The sequence below is a fragment of the Erithacus rubecula genome (assembly GCF_903797595.1).
Source record: "Erithacus rubecula genome assembly, chromosome: 24".
In the NCBI taxonomy this organism is placed as follows: domain Eukaryota; kingdom Metazoa; phylum Chordata; class Aves; order Passeriformes; family Muscicapidae; genus Erithacus; species Erithacus rubecula.
In genome coordinates, this window is record NC_136676.1 from 2,949,392 (window position 1) to 2,967,867 (window position 18,476).

Sequence of the window (18,476 nt, forward strand, 5' to 3'; positions counted from 1 at the left end):
AAACCTTACATTCATTGCAGTTAGAAGTGACTGAAAAGCAATGTTAATTTTAAGAAGTGTAACTTTCTAAGACAGAATTAGTTTGCTTGCTCTCAAGGGCAGAACGAAACAGAAAAAGATGCCTGGATAAGTGATCAGGGCTACAGCAAGAAAACCCAGCACAAGGCCACAGGGATTAATGTAAGACGTTAAAATGTGTATATAACAGAAAAAAAAAACAGTACAGGAAACAAATTTTGTGTAAGTTTTGTGTTCACCAAGGAAATATAGGAGGTGACTGGTAGGAATAAGGTATTAAGTAGGTATTTAATAAGGCTTCCAGTTTCTAGAGCTGTATATAACATTATAATAGAGTATATAACATTCTAATAGAGTATATAACATTATAATCCGTTTCTGGTTTGCTTTTTATATATAACTGAGTTTCAGCAAGCTGCAGCCCACCAGCAGCTGAGGCTGCCCAGGGAGTGACTCCTCTCCCCGTACCCGGCCTTTGCTCAGTGCCAGTTTCCCCTCGGCGCATCCACTGCCCCTCCAAGCCCCGCCGGACCCGCCGCAGCTCCGGGATCGAACCCCCGGCTCCCGATCGGGGTGTTCCCCGCTCCCAGCGCGCTCCCAGCGCCTCCTGCCCCTCCAGCGGGGGCCGGGGCTGCCCGGGAGGAGGAGCCAGCGCCTCCCGCTTCCTCCGCCGGGCGGGTCTGGTGCGTGGCACAGCTCCGGCAGCCCCAGCCCCCGCTGCCTCCGCGGCACCGCTCCCGCTCGCCGGCGGCTCCCGCGCTGCGGGACGAGCCGCTGCCATGGTGCCCCCGGCGCTGCCGCTGCTCTGGGCGCTGCTGGCGCTGCTCGGGCCGGGGGGTGGCCGTGCCTCGCAGCAGGAAGGTAAGGGGGGAATGCTCCGGGCACGGGGGGAGCGGCGGTCAGGCTGCGGGACGGGCAGCGCCGCCCGCGGTGCCGCTGCTGCGCTGCCCAGCGCTGCCCCAGCCGGGTGTGAGCCCTGGGCGGCACCCCGAGCCTGGGGCAGCTCACAGCTCGGAGTTTGGTGAGAGCATCGTTCCATCCCGGTGAAGGGCTCTCGGTACCGAGGGTTGCACCTCACCTGGGTCAGCCCCTCCCCGCTTTTGAACTTAGGCGGTTCAAGAATTAGGTAAGGGGGGAGCTTTTGATCCCAGACTGGCCACACTGGCTCAAGATCAGGGATGCTCCTAAAATAGCATCAGTCTGTCCCCTCTGTAAACAGTTGGTAGAAACTCTAGAGTAGTTGGTAGAAGAGCAGAGGATTAGGGCAGCTTCAGAGTGTCAGCAGCACTGACAAAGTGGTTCATACATTGTCACTCTGCCAAGAGGTTTGGATAATTATCTCTGTCTTCATTAGAGAAGTGGCAATTAGGAGGAGATTTAATCTTGTTATGTAGAATATTTCCCTTCACAGTGTGATTCTGTTATAATTACTTCTATTATATATGTACATTACTTAATACAGTTAATGTGTGTCTGTGGGGGTGTTGGGAATTCTTTGGCTATAGTGGTATAATTAAAACAAAGAATCTCTGTGCTATCCTGCCTTTCTTGCATATCCCAAATCTTCCATGGTTTTAGAGTGCACTAGAGACTGAGGGCTGGGAAAAAGAATGAGGTAAATTGGTTAGGAAGAGGGATTTGGAATTAGCTGTTGTCTGAACCCATCACTTTTGGCATGGCTCAAAGAGAAAATGCCTCATCTTTCCTGTGCCTCTCCTTCCCCAGAGTAATGTGAGAGTAATGATACCTGTCTTCTCTCTTGGATGTTCTTTTAGACCTGTGCAAAAGCTCTCTCATAGTTATTTGTAATTGATAGAATTTAAAAAAAAATCTTCTGTAAATGTAATACAGAGATTATATTATCCACTGTTAAATTATGCATTCTTTTTTTGTTGTTGTTTTGGTTTGGTTTGGTTTTATTTCTGTTTCATCCCCATATTAATGGTATTTTCTTAGACACTATCTTAACAGGAAGTGGTATAGTAAGATTTCCCAAATCTCAGCCTAGGGGTAAATTCATTCCTTGTCCTAAAATGCAGCTGCAGCTGTGCTTTCCCTGTAGACTTAGGGCAGAAGTAAATAACTTTAATAATTTTTGTTACTGAACTCATCTAGTCTCTGATTTTAATTCTTTATAAAAACTCAGAAGTTCACTGAATCATTTACTTGGTATCAGGATTCCTGTTCCAGTGCTTTGTTCTTGCAGATTTCTTTTCATCTACAGAGCTCTAAAACATTAACAAAAGTGGTAAATGTCCTCTTTTATCATTCTACAGATGGAAGAACAGGGAAAGCAGGATTGGCTCCTTGTTTCATAGCAGAACCAGCAATACAGTCCAACTCCCCTGGTTCTGAGTTCAGTGCTTGCTTTATTATCCACCCTGTGTTTGTATTTTACAGCCATGCCATTATTAAATGTATTTATACAGTTCCTAATTGTCAGTGTGGCCCAGGGAGCCTTTGGGCCCAGGAGCCCCAGCTTAGCAGAACAGGCTGCACTTCTACATATGGACTGTGATATGGGAAACAGGGAAGCATCAGTCTGCTCAGGATGTTTTGAAAAGCTTACCTGTGATACTGAAAGGCAGAGAGTTTGCTGCTCTGTCCTTGGAAGTACATATCAGCTGCATCAGTGTTCAGCAAAATCTTTGGGAAAGAGAAGAAAGGGTTAAAACAGAAGGAGTGGAGGCAACATAGCTCAGCACAAATTTCCAATGCTGGGAAGGAATGTCTCTTGGGATAGAAAGCTACTGCAGAAAGTTCTTAGGAAAGAAACTGAGCTTAGTGTGTCTCAGTGTCCTCCCCACAGGGAATCTGTAACTTGGAGTTCTGCTGGGGACGAGAGTGGTCTTTGTGCTGAATTTTCATCTGAGCTCACAAACTGCACGGGGAGAGCTTTTCTGTCTCAGAAATAGGACACTGCTTCCTGTTCTGCCTTTAGCACTCGTCCTGCCCAGCAAACTCTTGGCACTCAAATCATAAACAGTGTGTGGCTTTCTTGAGGCAGCAGCATGAAAATGAATTAATGATTTATTTTATGTGGGATGCCTGAGATTTTGGGCTGGAATAATTACCTAACAGTCAGGATCCTTTCTTTCTTTCCTTCTTTCATTCTCTTATAATTTTCATATGCTTTCTCCCCTCATGTACTAGAATTTGAGGGTTGTCTACATTCCTCTCTGGCAAACCCATGTTTGTCCCTTTCTTCCTTGGCAGAATGATCCTCATCTTCTCAGAACCCATGAGCTCAGACATAAAGCTGCTGTGGCTTTCTGTGTGCCATCATTTGGCTAGAAACTTTAATGGCTTTAACATATTCCCCAAGGCCATATGTATTTTGCTTATTTATTTGCTCCCTCTGACTGGGCTGGGTACACATTGGAGTGTGCTGGAGGTGCTGGATCAGGAATGCACTTCATATGTCTAAAAATCTGCCCTTAAATCTGCACCTATATGGGATTAATACTCTTTTATTTATCACTTTGTGCACATGTCTAATAAATATAATTAGACCTGACCTATTGATTGTTCTCAATCTCTCTTCTCTTTTATATTCTGGTCCAGGTAAAGGATTTGAGGAATTTCTTTGGGAATATCTTCTTCCTTTCTAACTTGCAACCTTACAATTATTTTTTAATTTTGCTGCCTTTGTCAGGTCCATCTAAAACTCCAGATCCTTCCTCTCTAAGACCAGACAGAATTTGGGTACATGAGAGAGATGCATCTGGTACATCCATTGAAGAAAACCATTGTTCCAAAAACAGCCTGCTGAGGCCAAGAAAATGTGTTTTGAGTTTTTCCTGGTATTTTCTGATGTTTAAATCGGATGGCCAGGATTTGCATTTAAGCATTGTTGCCAGAATCTATAAAATTTCCTACTTCAGCAAAATTGTTAAGGTGAAGTATAACATTTCATCATTGCAATGAGGAAACCAGAACTTCCACCTAAAAATCATATTCCAGGGTACCACAGAGAAACTTCTGAAAAAGCTTCTGGATTTAGTTTTATCATTTTTAAGGGACTGGAAAAGAAAAACAAGTTTGGGAGGAGAATGTAAATGAAAATTATAGCACAAATAAATTCACATTGAATATGTATGAAAAACTGCCTCAGGAATGCAGTAGAAAATTGGAGCAGCCATGGAGAGGGAATAATAACATTTAGTCTAATTTTGGTTTTCCCTACATCCAGCCAATTCTGAGTGACAAAAAAGCAGTCCTGTGGGGAACAGAAAATCAAAACTGCATTAAATAGATGACTTCCAAATGGGCATTTTGTAGTAGTTCTATTTTTTATCTTCAACTTTAATTTCCTTTGTACTCTGTGTGAGGGAATTGTAGCTTTCACTAGCAGGGTAAAAAACCCACTTAATACATTTTATTTTCTTTTTTAAACTCAGAACTCAGGCAATGAAATTGTATCTTTACATAATCTCTCATTTTTTACCCACAATCAAGTTAGGTGTGGAACAGCAGGTTGTGGAAACAACATAAGTTGAGTATCTCTTGTGCTTTCCCCTGTGTGCAGAAAAACTGCTGGTTCTGACTGTTGCCACCAAGCAGACTGAAGGATTCCAAAGGTTCAGAAGATCAGCCCAATTCTTCAACTACAAAATCCAGGTGATGTCTAGCAGCTTCCATGGTGGTTGGTCAAAGGGAATTTCAAATTGTGGAATGGATAAGATTTGACCCTACAGTGATTAAATAAAAGCTCAAGAGGAAACACACACTTGCTCAGTCCTGTGTGTGACTGGGTCATTTCTGCAGTGTCTGAGTGTTGGTTTGGGTGAGATCCATGACTCCTGCTCAAGGGATGGGATCCATAGCTCCTGCTCAAGGGATGGGATCCATAGCTCCTCAAGGGATGGGATCCATAGCTCCTGCTCAAGGGATGGGATCTGTAACACCTGCTCAAGGGATAGGATCCATAACTCCTGCTCAAGGGATGGGATCCATAGCTCCTGCTCAAGGGATGGGATCTGTAACTCCTGCTCAAGGGATGGTATCCATAGCTCCTGCTCAAGGGATGGGATCTGTAACTCCTGCTCAAGGGATGGGATCCATAGCTCCTGCTCAAGGGATGGGATCTGTAACTCTTCTCAAGGGATGGGATCTGTAACTCTGCTCAAGGGATGGGATCTGTAACTCTGCTCAAGGGATGGGATCCATAGCTCCTGCTCAAGGGATGGGATCCATAGCTCCTCAAGGGATGGGATCCATAGCTCCTCAAGGGATGGGATCCGTAACTCCTGCTCAAGGGATGGGATCCATAGCTCCTGCTCAAGGGATGGGATCTGTAACTCTGCTCAAGGGATGGGATCTATAGCTCCTGCTCAGGGGATGGGATCTGTAACTCTGCTCAAGGGATGGGATCCATAGCTCCTGCTCAAGGGATGGGATCCGTAACTCCTGCTCAAGGGATGGGATCCATAGCTCCTGCTCAAGGGATGGGATCTGTAACTCTGCTCAAGGGATGGGATCTATAGCTCCTGCTCAGGGGATGGGATCTGTAACTCTGCTCAAGGGATGGGATCCATAGCTCCTGCTCAAGGGATGGGATCTGTAACTCCTGCTCAAGGGATGGGATCCATAGCTCCTGCTCAAGGGATGGGATCCATAGCTCCTGCTCAAGGGATGGGATCTGTAACTCTGCTCAAGGGATGGTATCCATAGCTCCTGCTCAAGGGATGGGATCTGTAACTCCTGCTCAAGGGATGGGATCCATAGCTCCTGCTCAGGGGATGGGATCTGTAACTCTGCTCAAGGGATGGGATCTATAGCTCCTGCTCAAGAGATGGGCTCTGTAACTCTGCTCAAGGGATGGGATCCATAGCTCCTGCTCAAGGGATGGGATCTGTAACTCCTGCTCAAGGGATGGGATCCATAGCTCCTCAAGGGATGGGATCTATAGCTCCTGCTCAAGAGATGGGATCTGTAACTCTTGCTCAAGGGATGGGATCCATAGCTCCTGCTCAAGGGATGGGATCTGTAACTCTGCTCAAGGGATGGGATCCATACCTCCTGCTCAAGGGATGGGATCTGTAACTCCTGCTCAAGGGATGGGATCCATAGCTCCTGCTCAGGGGAGCCTCATGGCACTTTTCCATTGGATTACCAAGACACACAGTCTGGAGCATGCTCCTGTCCCTGAGGCCAGGAATGCTTTGTCACTGTGCTATGTTGTGACACTGACTGTCCAGCCCAGAGTATGGATCAAAGGCTGCCTATTCCCCTTGTCCTGGGGCTGTTATTTTTGCTGTGATTTGCACTGGGAGTTATCAGGACCGGTAAGTTTGTGGGTTCTGGTTGCTGGGGAAGTGCCCTGTTGAGGTGACCATGTGCCTGTTGCTGTAGGTGCTGGGGCTGGATGAGGAGTGGCAGGGTGGAGATGAGCAGCAGCCAGCTGGAGGAGGGCAGAAGGTTCGTCTCCTCAAGTCAGCTCTGAAGCAGTATGAGGATAAGGAGGACTTGATCATCCTTTTTGTAGAAAGGTAATGGTTGCAAAGAATTTGCCTTGAACTGAATCTTATGGCTGTTTGGACAGGTTCTCACTGAGAAGAAATGAACTGTGAAATCAATTGCTTTTGAAAAGTGTGTCCAGATCTCTGTTTTCTTTATTCCCTGAATGCTCTGTAGATTCCTGGGAATCACTCAGAGCTGCATCTGTGGCAGTTTGGAAATCTGATCAGAATAGGCTGATGCCAATTCCAGCATGAAGTTGATAGTGTTGTGCCTGATTCTGCCACGCTGGAATTTGGCTGCCTCTGTCTGCAGGGAATGAGCTGACAATTCCTATGGAACTAGGCAGGGCTTTTTAACTAGAGATATTTGTTTTATAAGGTGAAGTAGGCTGCAGCACATCCTGAGAGCCAAGAATTAGTCTGCCAGAGAGGTGAAGAGAGAAAAGGATGGCTTGGAGTCTCAGTGTTTTTTCATATGCCCAGCATATAAATAAGACTACACTTTAACTAGTTGCATTACAAAAATGGCAACACTGTTAAAGAGAACTAAAAGAAAGGGATTCCCAAAGAATTAGCTGTTTCTAGAAACTTTTCTCACTGACATATTTTTCTGACTCCATTCCTTTTGTCCTTTTTTATTTGTCTCTTTCTCTAGCTATGATGTGCTCTTTGCTTCGGGCCCCACAGAACTGCTGAAGAAGTTCCAACAAGCCAAGAGCAAGGTGGTTTTCTCAGCAGAGAATTACATTTATCCTGACAGAAAGCTGGAAGCCAAGTATCCTCAGGTGCGAGATGGAAAACGCTTCCTGGGTTCTGGAGGTGAGACACAGAGCTTGCTTTCAGCTTCCTCCTCCTATTTGACCTGTGGGAGAAGTGGCAAAGCAAACTGAAAGTTGATGAGTCTCTGCAGCAGCACAGGGTGTAGTGAGATTTCATGTGAGAGAAGTGAAAGTACATATATACAGGAGTACTTCCATTTTTTGGTCATCTGGGTTGAAACACCTCCTCATATTTATTCCCACAGGCTTCATTGGTTATGCTCCAAACCTGAAGAAACTTGTGGAGGGATGGAAAGGACAGGATGATGACAGTGACCAGCTCTTCTATACAAATATCTTCTTGGATCCAGAAAAAAGAGTAGGTGTATCTAGATTTTAAATTCTGAATATTTGCATTCTGGCCAGTACCCCCATTTTCTGTTATAAGCAGTTTTTATATTTAAGCATAAAATGTGAATGGGAAGAGAAATGTCTTACTAGAGGCTCGTGCCAGTATCTGTAGGTGCTGGTGTTTAAAGCCATTGGAGGAACTAACCAGCCTCCTCCCAGGGGATGTGAAACTGCAGAGTGCAGTGCTGACAGAGATATCCAGCCTAGCACTGAAGTACATATTAGGAAAATGCCATGTAACATCCTACAGAAACCTGGAATGGACCCTGGAAGCAGCACTGTGATTCCAGCACTGTGTGGTGCCCTGGCCAGACCATCCAACCCACAGGTTCTGCTGTCCCTGCCAGTTGTGCATTAGGGGCCAGTCTGTCCCTGGGGACAGACCAAATGCATGGAGAACTCAAACTGTAACAGCAATTTACAAAACAAGAGGAAGCATTTGAAATAGGGAACTGTTATCAGATGAATTAGAGACTTGCAATTTTTTACAAGCAGGGCTGGTACAAATTTAGAGCAACTGGACTTTTTTACTTCCCCAAATCTGAGTATGACCTGTGATACTTTAACATGGACAGTCCCTTTAATGTTTTCATCTGCAGTTCTGGCCCTGTGCCACACAAGGGCTGAGTAATTCCCCTGACTTGGCACTCAGACAGTGGATGTTAGCACCCTGCTGTCCTTTCCAGTAATCAGGATTAATAGAACCCTGCAGGGACACAGAATTCTGTTAAGTCAGAGCTGCCTTTTAATCTGACTCAGTCGGAGTGTGACTTGCAGCAGGGGGTAAAAACAAAGATTGCACAAGCTGACCTTGCACCTTACTGTTCTCTGGTTTGACACTGGTACCTGGGGCAATGCTTGGGGTCACACTTGCCCTGTGGATAGAAGGCAAGAAACTTTTCACAGCAGATGGTTTTGCTATCTGGTGTTCCTGTGTGTTATATGTATTGTGGGGTTTATATGACTGTGTGTAAGTCTACTTCATTCATATGATGAAGATTAATTGACACACCAACAGCAGCTGTAAAAGGGTGGGAGAAGGGCTTTGCATAGTTTTGCCTAATAGAATATATTTAACTCATTCTTGAAAATGGTGAATTTTCCCAGATTTGAATGAAAGTAATGATTATCTGGGAATGTTTTAGGCTTCAGTTTGTAAAGTTTTCAAATGGCTATAGGAATGGGATATATCTTCACTGAGCATGGGGTCTGTTCTATGTAAAGAATGAATGCCTTTTGTGTTCTAATTAAGGTTATTTATCTAATTCTTTTAAAGGAAAGTATCAACATCAGTCTAGATCACAGAAGCCGGATCTTCCAAAACCTAAATGGAGCATTAGGTGAGATGGAAGAAGGAAGCTCATTTCCCCTAGGAATGCAGTTTGCATGTTGACACCAGAAATAGTTATGGCTGAAGGGATTGTATTTCAGAAATGGCTGTCCCCACAGAAAAGCTTTATTAAAAGTCTGCCAGAGTTCTGGGATTTGTTTGCAATTCCACTGTGACCAGCTATGTTCTCATTGCAATTCCTTCTCCACTTCAGGGAATGCAGGTCAGGTTTTTCCTCTTACACCTCCTTGCCTCTTTGATCTCCAGGCATGTCAGATTGTATTAGCCTTGGGGACTGGGAGGGACTTCCAGTGCAAGTAATGACACACAGCCCTGCCTAGGGCTTGCCTGCTTTTTTGCTTCAGAACCGTGCTGGAATGCCATGGGAGGTGAGAAGCAGCCAGATATGCCTGTGATCACTCACTTATTGTGCCAGGCTTCTGACCTGACCTGCTGATTGATTTTGCTAGTCCTGGCAAGAGGGATTCACTGACTCCTGTTAATGCTGCCTGATGTTTTCAGCCTTGTATCATTCCATTCTCTTTATTCTGGTCAAGGAAAAAGTGATAATGGCAGTGTAGTTTTTGGCTCTTGTGCTCATTTCATCAAGGATAGACTGCAGCTTGTATCTGTGCTAGTCTTTTTTCCAAAGGATTTTGCATGGTTGTGGTGAGGCAGCATCCTGGATGATCTCTGCCAGGAGGATGGACTCTTGTGAGGGATGACAGAGAGACATCAGGTGCATAGAACACTTAGGTGAGAAGGGCCTGACTCCTCCCATCAATAGCTGTCCCTGTCATCAGTAGCTGTTCTTCACTGTACAATTTGTCAGTGCCAGTTTTGGAAGAATCTTTTAGTATGGCTTCTGCCAATTCCCAGTCATTGTCCAGCTTCCCAGCCATCCTCCTGTTACTTCACAGGATCATTCTCAGTATTTTTTTCTCCTTTAAAGATTTGGTCTCTAGCTCTTAAACTACTTGTACAGTTATCCATTGTCCACGCTTCCATGTTTCAGAAGCTTTTCTGTATAAATTAAGCATTGTACTTCTAATTATCAATAAAATCCTTAACATGATGACATTGTCATTTCCAGATGAGATAGTTCTGAAGTTTGAAAACTCACGAGTGAGAGCAAGAAACTTGTTATATGACACTCTGCCTGTGGTGATCCATGGAAATGGACCCACCAAGGTAAGTGGGCTGTCCTGAGAGAAAGATTGGTCTGTGTTTGTTGCAAAGTGACCCTTTAGGCTTGATAGATCAGGTACTACCTCTACATATATTAACCTTCCCTGTGTGCATTTACATTTGAGAAACAATAAACAGTCCAAGCCCATAGCAATAAGATGGATCTGGTTCAAAGATCCATATGTAGCTGGACCCTCAGGATGTCATGCTTTTCAGATTCTTTAGCTCACAGGTAAACAAAGTTGAAATGTGATCTCACAGTGGGGGTGCACACAAAGAAACTCCCCTTCCCTGTAATGCATAATCTGGCAAATTGCCTTTTGCAGCTGCAGCTGAACTACCTGGGAAACTACATTCCTCAAGTGTGGACATTTGAGACTGGCTGCACGGTGTGTGATGAAGGGCTGCGCAGCCTCGTGGGCTTTAAGGTAAGGCTGCTGTGTCTATTCAAAGTTCTCAAAACAGTCTTACATTTCTGATGTGAAACATGACTCACCACTTCTCTCCTCTTGGCCCTGAATGCAGGATGAGGCATTGCCAATGATTGTGATTGGTATTTTCATTGAGCAGCCCACTCCCTTCCTCTCCCAGTTTTTCCTGCGGCTTCGTAACCTTCATTACCCAAAGCAACGAATCCAGCTCTTCATTCATAACCATGTAAGTGAGGCTGGCTTGTCTTGGCAAATGTGGGGAAAATGTACACCTTATCCTCTACTCTAGGCACTTTTGTAGCCTTGGGCTAGACTTCCAGGCTATGTAATCACATTACTTACCTTCAATATTTGCACAATTATCTGCAGTGACCCCCATCCAGCTGTAAATGTGTGGAAGCTGGCTTAAGAGCTGTTGCCCAGCTACTCATTTGCAAGAACAGGAGGCTGTGTGGCCTGGATGAGCCCATCTTACCTGTTTTTCCTTACTTTTGGAATAGGAGGAACATCATTTAATGGAGGTGGACTCTTTTGTAGAAGAGCATGGCAAAGAATATCTCACTGTCAAAGTGGTTGGACCAGATGATGAGGTGGAGAATGCTGAGGCACGTAACTTGGGCATGTAAGTGAAGAGGCCATACATGATAGCCAGCAGACAGCCTGTGTGCAAACTGAGACATCTGTTTCTTCTGAGGATCATCCCTGTCAAGTGATTGCTGTTGTTTTTTCAGTCACCCTTTCAGTTTTTCTAGCATTAACTCTGATGCCTGTAGATATTGAGAAAAAAAACAGCTTCCATACCAGCTCATTTGTCCAGTTTCAGAAACTTAAGTTCTCACTGGTCCTTTGTTCTGACAGAAGGATAGCCCTGTATCTCCTGCCCTCATCTGCAAACCCAGTCTCAGAGCACAAAGGATATGCACCTATCTGAAGAGGAGTGTTGTAGTAAAACTAAGATCTAGTAGGAGAGTATCTTCCTGTCTGTGATCAGGATGTTTGAGCTCAGGTGTGGATTTGGGCCAGCTGTAAATGGGATCCTCTTCAGTTTGAGCTGAAGAAACAGTTTGCTGAATGTGGTTTTGGCTGTGTCCAGTATCTGCTATTGGATACTGAATCTGATGTGCTTGTACTATGCTGGGCCTCTGAATTGTTACATTAAACCAAACTTCTCTGAGCATCCAGAAGACCTTCAGACTACAAGGTGAAGGAATTTTGGTGCTCTGTTCTTTGTCTTCCTCTGGTTTAGGATATGACTTTTCTTTTCTCTGGCTGTAGGGATTTGTGCAGGAAGGATCCTTACTGTGACTATTACTTTAGCCTGGATGCTGAAGTAGTTCTGAAGAACAAAGAGACTCTGAGGCTTCTGATTGAACAGAACAAGTGAGTTATTTGGTGTGAGCAATGCTTACTGGTCATCTCATATGAGGAATTCACTGCACATCCCTGAGATGTGTAAGGAACCAGGAGAGCTGTGCCAGAAATGGAATGTTAGTTGAACACCTCTTATGTGGGCTTTTTTTTTTGTTTTTTTCACTGCAGTTGTAATCCCTGTATTTTAGGCAGGGGACGTAAATCATCTTTAGCTTTATTTTTATATATTCACTAGAACAAATCAGATTCTAACAGACCTGGTGTAGGATGCAGTTAGACAGGACATTGGGACCATATTTACTCTTTCTTATGTGGCATTTCATTCCAACAGAGTTAACAAAACAGCAACTCTGTAAGTGGGGGAGGAAATAGCTCTTCCACTACTGTGGTTTGTAAATATTTTCCTTTTCTTCCTATGGTAACATCCTGTCCTGCAATTCCTTTTCCTTTCATGCCTCCAGGCTGGTGATTGCCCCCCTGGTCAGCCGTCATGAGAAGCTGTGGTCCAATTTCTGGGGAGCACTGAGCCCTGATGGATACTATGCCCGCTCAGAAGATTATGTGGATATTGTTCAAAGGCGCAGAGTGTGAGTATGCAAAGAGAGCTTTTCACTGAGATAATCCCCCAAATGTAAAGCTTGCTGCAGCACTTTGTCATCAAACTAATGGCAAAGAACCAGAGAGTGCAAAGTACCAGAGTATAGGAAAGGAAAAGAAATGTCTGCTCCCATTTGGAAGCTGCTTTCTGTTCTTCCCTGAGCAGAAACAATAACATACATTTTCTTATGATCAGAGTAAGGGTTCAAGAGTGCTGCCTGCTGAAATCATCTCATCTTACTCATGTTTTCCCACCTGGGGATTGTAGTTAGTGTTATCCTTAAATTCTTTAAAGTGCTGTTTGATCTCTGTCAGATAAATCTTCAGAAAATACCAGGTGATCCTTGAATGGAAGATTCACAAAACAGAATTGTTGATTCATTCATATCCTTGAGGGACCCTCTTTTTTATGGGCCATTGTATGTGCAATAAACGCTGGAAATCAGCTTATGCACTTTTGGCTGGTTCAGTTTCTTTAAATTACTGGAAAAAAATATGTTGATCTCTCTGGGAAGAGATTCAAGCCATTAATTACGTTCCTAGCAAAAACACACAGTAGCAATTAATTGTTTTCACAGTGGACTAGCATTTGTGCAGCTTAAAAGCTGTGGGCAATATAAGTTATTTTTTCTGGAATGCCAATCTCTGTTGGTATGATTTCTCCCTGCTGTTCTGAGTTGGCTCATTCAGACAAGCCTGGCTGATGCTGCAGTGCTGCCTGTCATCCTTTAAAACCCAGCAGTATCTGTCTTAGTGGTGTTTCCAGTCTCACTTTTCTTCTGCTGTGTTTCAGTGGGCTTTGGAATGTCCCCTACATCAGCAGTGCTTACCTGGTTAAAGCCAAGGCTCTGCGCTCGGAGCTGGAGCAGGCTGATCTGTTCCACAGTGGCAAGCTGGATGCTGACATGGCTTTCTGCCACAACCTTCGGAATCAGGTCAGTCAAGGAAAGAGGCTGCCAGGGGAGAGCTGTGTGCCAGGGTCAAGGGTACAGGATTAAGTAGTTTCAGGCATTCAGCTCTGCCAGGGCAGGGATAAGGTGAACTGGTACTAGTCAGTGCAGTGCAGACTTTGGAGCAGCGTGGGATTTCTGTCTTGCTGTGAAACCATGTGTAGCCATGGACCAGTAAATGTGGATAACATTTCTTGGGCCTTTTCAGGACTGCTGTAAATGGGATTGACAGGGTAAGAAGGAAAACCCTAGTGTCACAGCTGCTGCTCTCCTCTGCTTCCAGCCCTGGCTGACAGGACACACTGTCTCTGCCTGTAACCTTTCAGAGTTTCTCATATCCAGGGTGGAAATAAAACTGAAAGCCCACAAGAATGAGTAAACAAACAGCTTGTCCAGTGCTTGGTTTCATGATGGTTCTCATGAAGTCTTTTTTGTTTCTCTCTATCCTGCAGGGAGTCTTTATGTACCTGACAAACCAGCATCAGTTTGGACACATACTGTCCCTGGAGAATTACCAGACAAGTCACCTCCACAATGACCTCTGGCAAATATTCAGTAATCCTGAGGTGAGATAACTTGCATACCCAGAAGGCACAGGGAAGACCTGATATTAGCTTCACCACTGTGGGAATTCCAGGCTTTGTAATAATGGTGTCTCTCAGGTGGGATGAGGAGCACAGGCACACAATTTGAAGAGAACATGTTTTTGGGATCATAACATATGGATCTTCAAAGCCTGTGAAATACTGCTTGCATGAGTGCCTGGCTTTTTATTATCTCTTTAAGCAGGGACCTCACAGATATTACTGGTTTGCTTATCTTCTAATTGCAGGACTGGAGAGAAAAGTACATCCATGAAAACTACACGGCAGCTCTGAAAGGGAAATTGGTAGAAATGGTAAGAAAACACCACCCTTATCAATCAGAATGGGAGATGAGCTTTAGGGCAATGCTTTATCATCATTATTGTAATTCTCAAGAATAAGCATTTGAACACAGGAAACATGACCTGGAAAGTACTTTTAGGGCCAAATCATTTTCCTACAAGTACACCTCCAGCTCTCTTAAGTGGAAGTGGGGCACATAATTCAGAAAACAAATTTCTATCCTCAATATTTTAGTTTCTTTCCACTTAGTCTACACTCAGTTTAGCCTTACTTTTACCTCAAGCACCTGTCCTTGTTTCTCTGCTATCTGCAGCCCTGCCCAGATGTTTACTGGTTCCCCATATTCACTGACACTGCCTGTGATGAGCTGGTGGAAGAAATGGAACATTATGGCCAGTGGTCCACAGGTGACAACACAGTAAGTAAAAACAGGAGCTCTTTTGAGTTCTGGGCTACGCTATTTTCTGTGCATATCTGGTAATAGCAGTGCCTCCTGTGGGAAGGCATTAGATCCTGAATTAAACCAGAAAAGTAGAGACAATACTGTAATTTTGCTCCTGATTAACTCTGATTTTTCCCTGAGTCCTCTTTAGTGTCCTCTGAAGTTCCAATGTTCAGCCTCTCTGGTGGTAATATTGTTTCCCTTAGGTTTTAATTATGGTTTGAAAGCAGCTTTTCATCCTGCAAATTCTGATAAGCAAACATCATATTTATTTGTAGTTATCAGGAATAAGTACTTTTAATTTCTAAACTCCAAGGTTCCCATTCTTATGGGTATTTCTGTTCATCCTATTTCAGGACAGCAGAATACAAGGAGGATATGAGAACGTCCCAACTATTGACATACACATGAACCAAATTGGCTTTGAAAGAGAATGGTATAAATTTCTTCTGGACTATATTGCACCCATCACAGAAAAACTGTACCCAGGATACTACACCAAGGTATGTCCACCTTAAGAGCAAAACTCATGGTCAGCTCAGTACCTCCTCCAGCTGCAGCTTTATGACAAGACTGCCAGAATCCTTCAGCAATACACAAACACTCTTTCCCAGTACAGAGGAACTGACCCTGCAGTGTGGCATAAGTATGTGCATTAGGAGATACACAATTTCTCAGTGACATTCTTCTGCCTGATTGTTGCCTTTTTCCTTTAGCAATGGGATGCAATTTGAGCTCAGAAGCCACAGGCCACTCTGGCCCCCTAACAGAGTGCACTTTGCTCTCTCTCAGACCCAGTTTGAGCTGGCCTTTGTGGTTCGCTACAAACCTGATGAGCAGCCCTCCCTAATGCCCCACCACGACGCATCCACCTTCACCATCAACATTGCCTTGAACAGAGTTGGCATCGACTATGAGGTGAGTGTCTGCCTGGGCTCAGGAGTGCAGCACAGCCCTGGGAGCAGCTGAAAACCCTTCCCTGATCCACTTCTTCACACTAAGGATTACAATTAATGACTAGGTGTGATGGTTTTGAAAGCAAAATCAGTGAGACACTCTAAGTCAGAAATACAATTTAATAGGTAAAAAAAAAAACAAACAAAAAACACATGCAATAGTACAAAAGAAAAACCCACTGACAGAGTCAGAATACAACCTGATACCGTGCTAGTTAGGGTGGTTGTAGCAGTCCAGATGAAATGGTCTTCTTGAAGCAGTGATCCTGGTAGCTCTTGTCCTCTGAAATCCAGTGGAAAAAGGCTGCTTTGGTGTTTCAAATCTCAGTTTTTATCTAGGTAGGAAATGCTTGGCTCCTCCCCTTGAGTGGAGCATCTCCCAATGGGATGATGTAATTTTATCAGTCATGCAGTGGGACTCAATGGCCCGTTAACAGAAGATATCTTCCTGGAGGAAGGCAAGATAAAGAACATTGACCCATCTGGTTTTTAACAGATGGCCCATTAACAGGAGATATTTCCCACAGAGATAAGAATCACTGCCCCACCTAGTTTCAGCAGATGGTGATAGAATACAGACTTTTGGGCATATTGTAACCTAGGACACTAGGAAAGAGATTTTTGAATACATCAGAACACAGGAGATGCCCCAAGCACCTTGTCACATTTTCCAAAGTGCTGTCACCCATCCCTGAGGTGCCTTCTCCAAGCTGATGTGCCTCTTGCATTCCCACCAGGGAGGAGGCTGCCGGTTCCTACGCTACAACTGCTCCATTCGAGCTCCACGGAAAGGCTGGACCCTGATGCACCCGGGGCGCCTGACCCACTACCACGAGGGGCTTCCCACCACCAAAGGCACCCGCTACATCGCAGTGTCCTTTCTCGACCCCTAGAGCTCTGCTTCCCAGGAAGGACCTCTCCCTGGCCTTGCTCACTGCTGACTTGGAGCAGAAACAGGGAATGCTGCTGAGAGTTTCTAAGGCATTGTTCAAAGCTACTTGGATTCGATTTTTATCTGATTTTTTTAATATGATTTTTAATGATATTCTAAGACTCCACTACTGGAAGATCTCCCTCTCTGATACTGCAGGTAATATCTAGGAATATTGCTGTAGAAGTTCAAAGGAGATTTTGTGCCTTCATTTTGGATTCTGCTCCTCATCCACTGTTTCTTGAAAGCACTGTTTACTTGAACTTTCATCAGTCATTGATTGGCTTTAAAAAGAGCTTTTTTGACTGGAAATCCAGCTCTTTGGAGGCAAGTTACAAGCTGGAAGGCTGTTTTCATCCACAGCATGTATGGGACTGGATGTTAGACAATAATTCCAGGACATTATTCCAAATAGAAACCAATCAGGGAGCTGACTCCAGGAATCTTAACGGTTTAGTGTCACACCAAATGAAACTGAGTTGGAAGAACCTGAAGATCATCTGATACCTTACCTCTTTGCTGTCCTTGCAAGCAAATCACAAAGTTCCAAGCAGCAGCAGTGGCAGCATAGTGCTTCTGGTTAGCTAAAGGAAGATCCTCTAATGATGCATTATTTCTGGGATTAGATTGAAGAGATAAAAGACTCCCCTACCTTCTGTTTCTCTAGTTAAGAGCAGCAGACATACCCACACAAATTCAGGCCATGTGAATATGTAGATTAAATCTAAGAAAGGGAAAACTGGGAACAGCTACATCAGTCAGGAGGGCTTCACTGTGGAATTGTCTCTGTTCTATATTATGTAATGATAGTCAAAAGCTCTGATCAATCTCTGGATAACAGCCAGAGTTCCCAGTGGTCTTTGATGATCTCATTCCATTTGTCAGAGATTGTTTTAATAATTTTCTTTGATGGCCCACTCACATTAGTTGGAAAGAGCTGTTCTCTGGCTTTTAGAGGAAATAATTATTCAGTGTTTCTATTACTTCAGATTGAAAACCAAAACACTCCATTGCAGAAACTTCTCCAATGGGGTCAAGACTGATAGAAATGAGTGATTAGGAAGTGCTGAGAGATTGTGGTGAACGAGTAGGTGTAAAAATATGTCTAGACTAGACCTGTGGTTAGAGAGGGAAGGGGCAAAAACCTTTTCTGCCTGTGAGATACCTGCTCTGCTTATCAGACACCATTATGTCAGACTAGTGTGTTTCACAAGCAATAAATTCATAGAGAGATTGTCCTTAGGAGAAAAAAAACAAACAACCAAACAACAAACCTGTCTTTTATTTGTCTGTCTCCACCTTTTGCAGCCTGATTGTCAGGACAGAGTTCTTCTTCTGGGATGGGTGACTCTAATGGGGGTAGAATAGCTTTAGGCACGTGAGTTCTGCAGCTGCACACGGCTGTGTGCACAATGTGCCTGAGGAAGGGAACATGCAGCTTCTTCCACTGCTCTCCTTGAGCTTTTGGCTCTGTTTCCATGCCACACACTCACCGTGCCCAGGAGAGAAAAATCCAGGCAGGGACAATCATGTGAGGAGTAAAACTGCTCTAAGTCCTGTTAAATGAAATCCAGAACTGTCTGTTACCAAACGAAGGGATTGATCAGCCAGTCGTCGAGATGTCCAAAATGTGTATTATGTATTTATTCAGCAGCAGGGGGTTTTTTTTGTTTGTTTTTGTCTTGGTGGGTTTTTTGTTTGGTTGGGGTTTTTTTGTTATTTTTTGTTGTGTATTTCCTCGGGCC

The 18,476-nt window shown here is 44.2% G+C and overlaps 1 protein-coding gene across 1 annotated transcript; it reads left to right on the top strand.

The window, feature by feature from the left end:
- Positions 1–689: 689 nt before the first annotated feature.
- PLOD1 (procollagen-lysine,2-oxoglutarate 5-dioxygenase 1) lies at positions 690–18,021 on the top strand. The gene is made up of 19 exons (XM_079326137.1): positions 690–879; positions 4,547–4,638; positions 6,373–6,509; positions 7,135–7,298; positions 7,504–7,616; positions 8,925–8,988; positions 10,072–10,169; positions 10,493–10,594; positions 10,692–10,823; positions 11,098–11,219; positions 11,873–11,977; positions 12,430–12,555; positions 13,359–13,500; positions 13,968–14,081; positions 14,348–14,413; positions 14,716–14,820; positions 15,201–15,347; positions 15,637–15,762; positions 16,538–18,021. Exons 1-19 carry the CDS (start codon positions 798–800, stop codon positions 16,691–16,693), a joined length of 2,193 nt encoding a protein of 730 aa, XP_079182263.1. The 5' UTR covers positions 690–797; the 3' UTR covers positions 16,694–18,021.
- Positions 18,022–18,476: the final 455 nt, after the last annotated feature.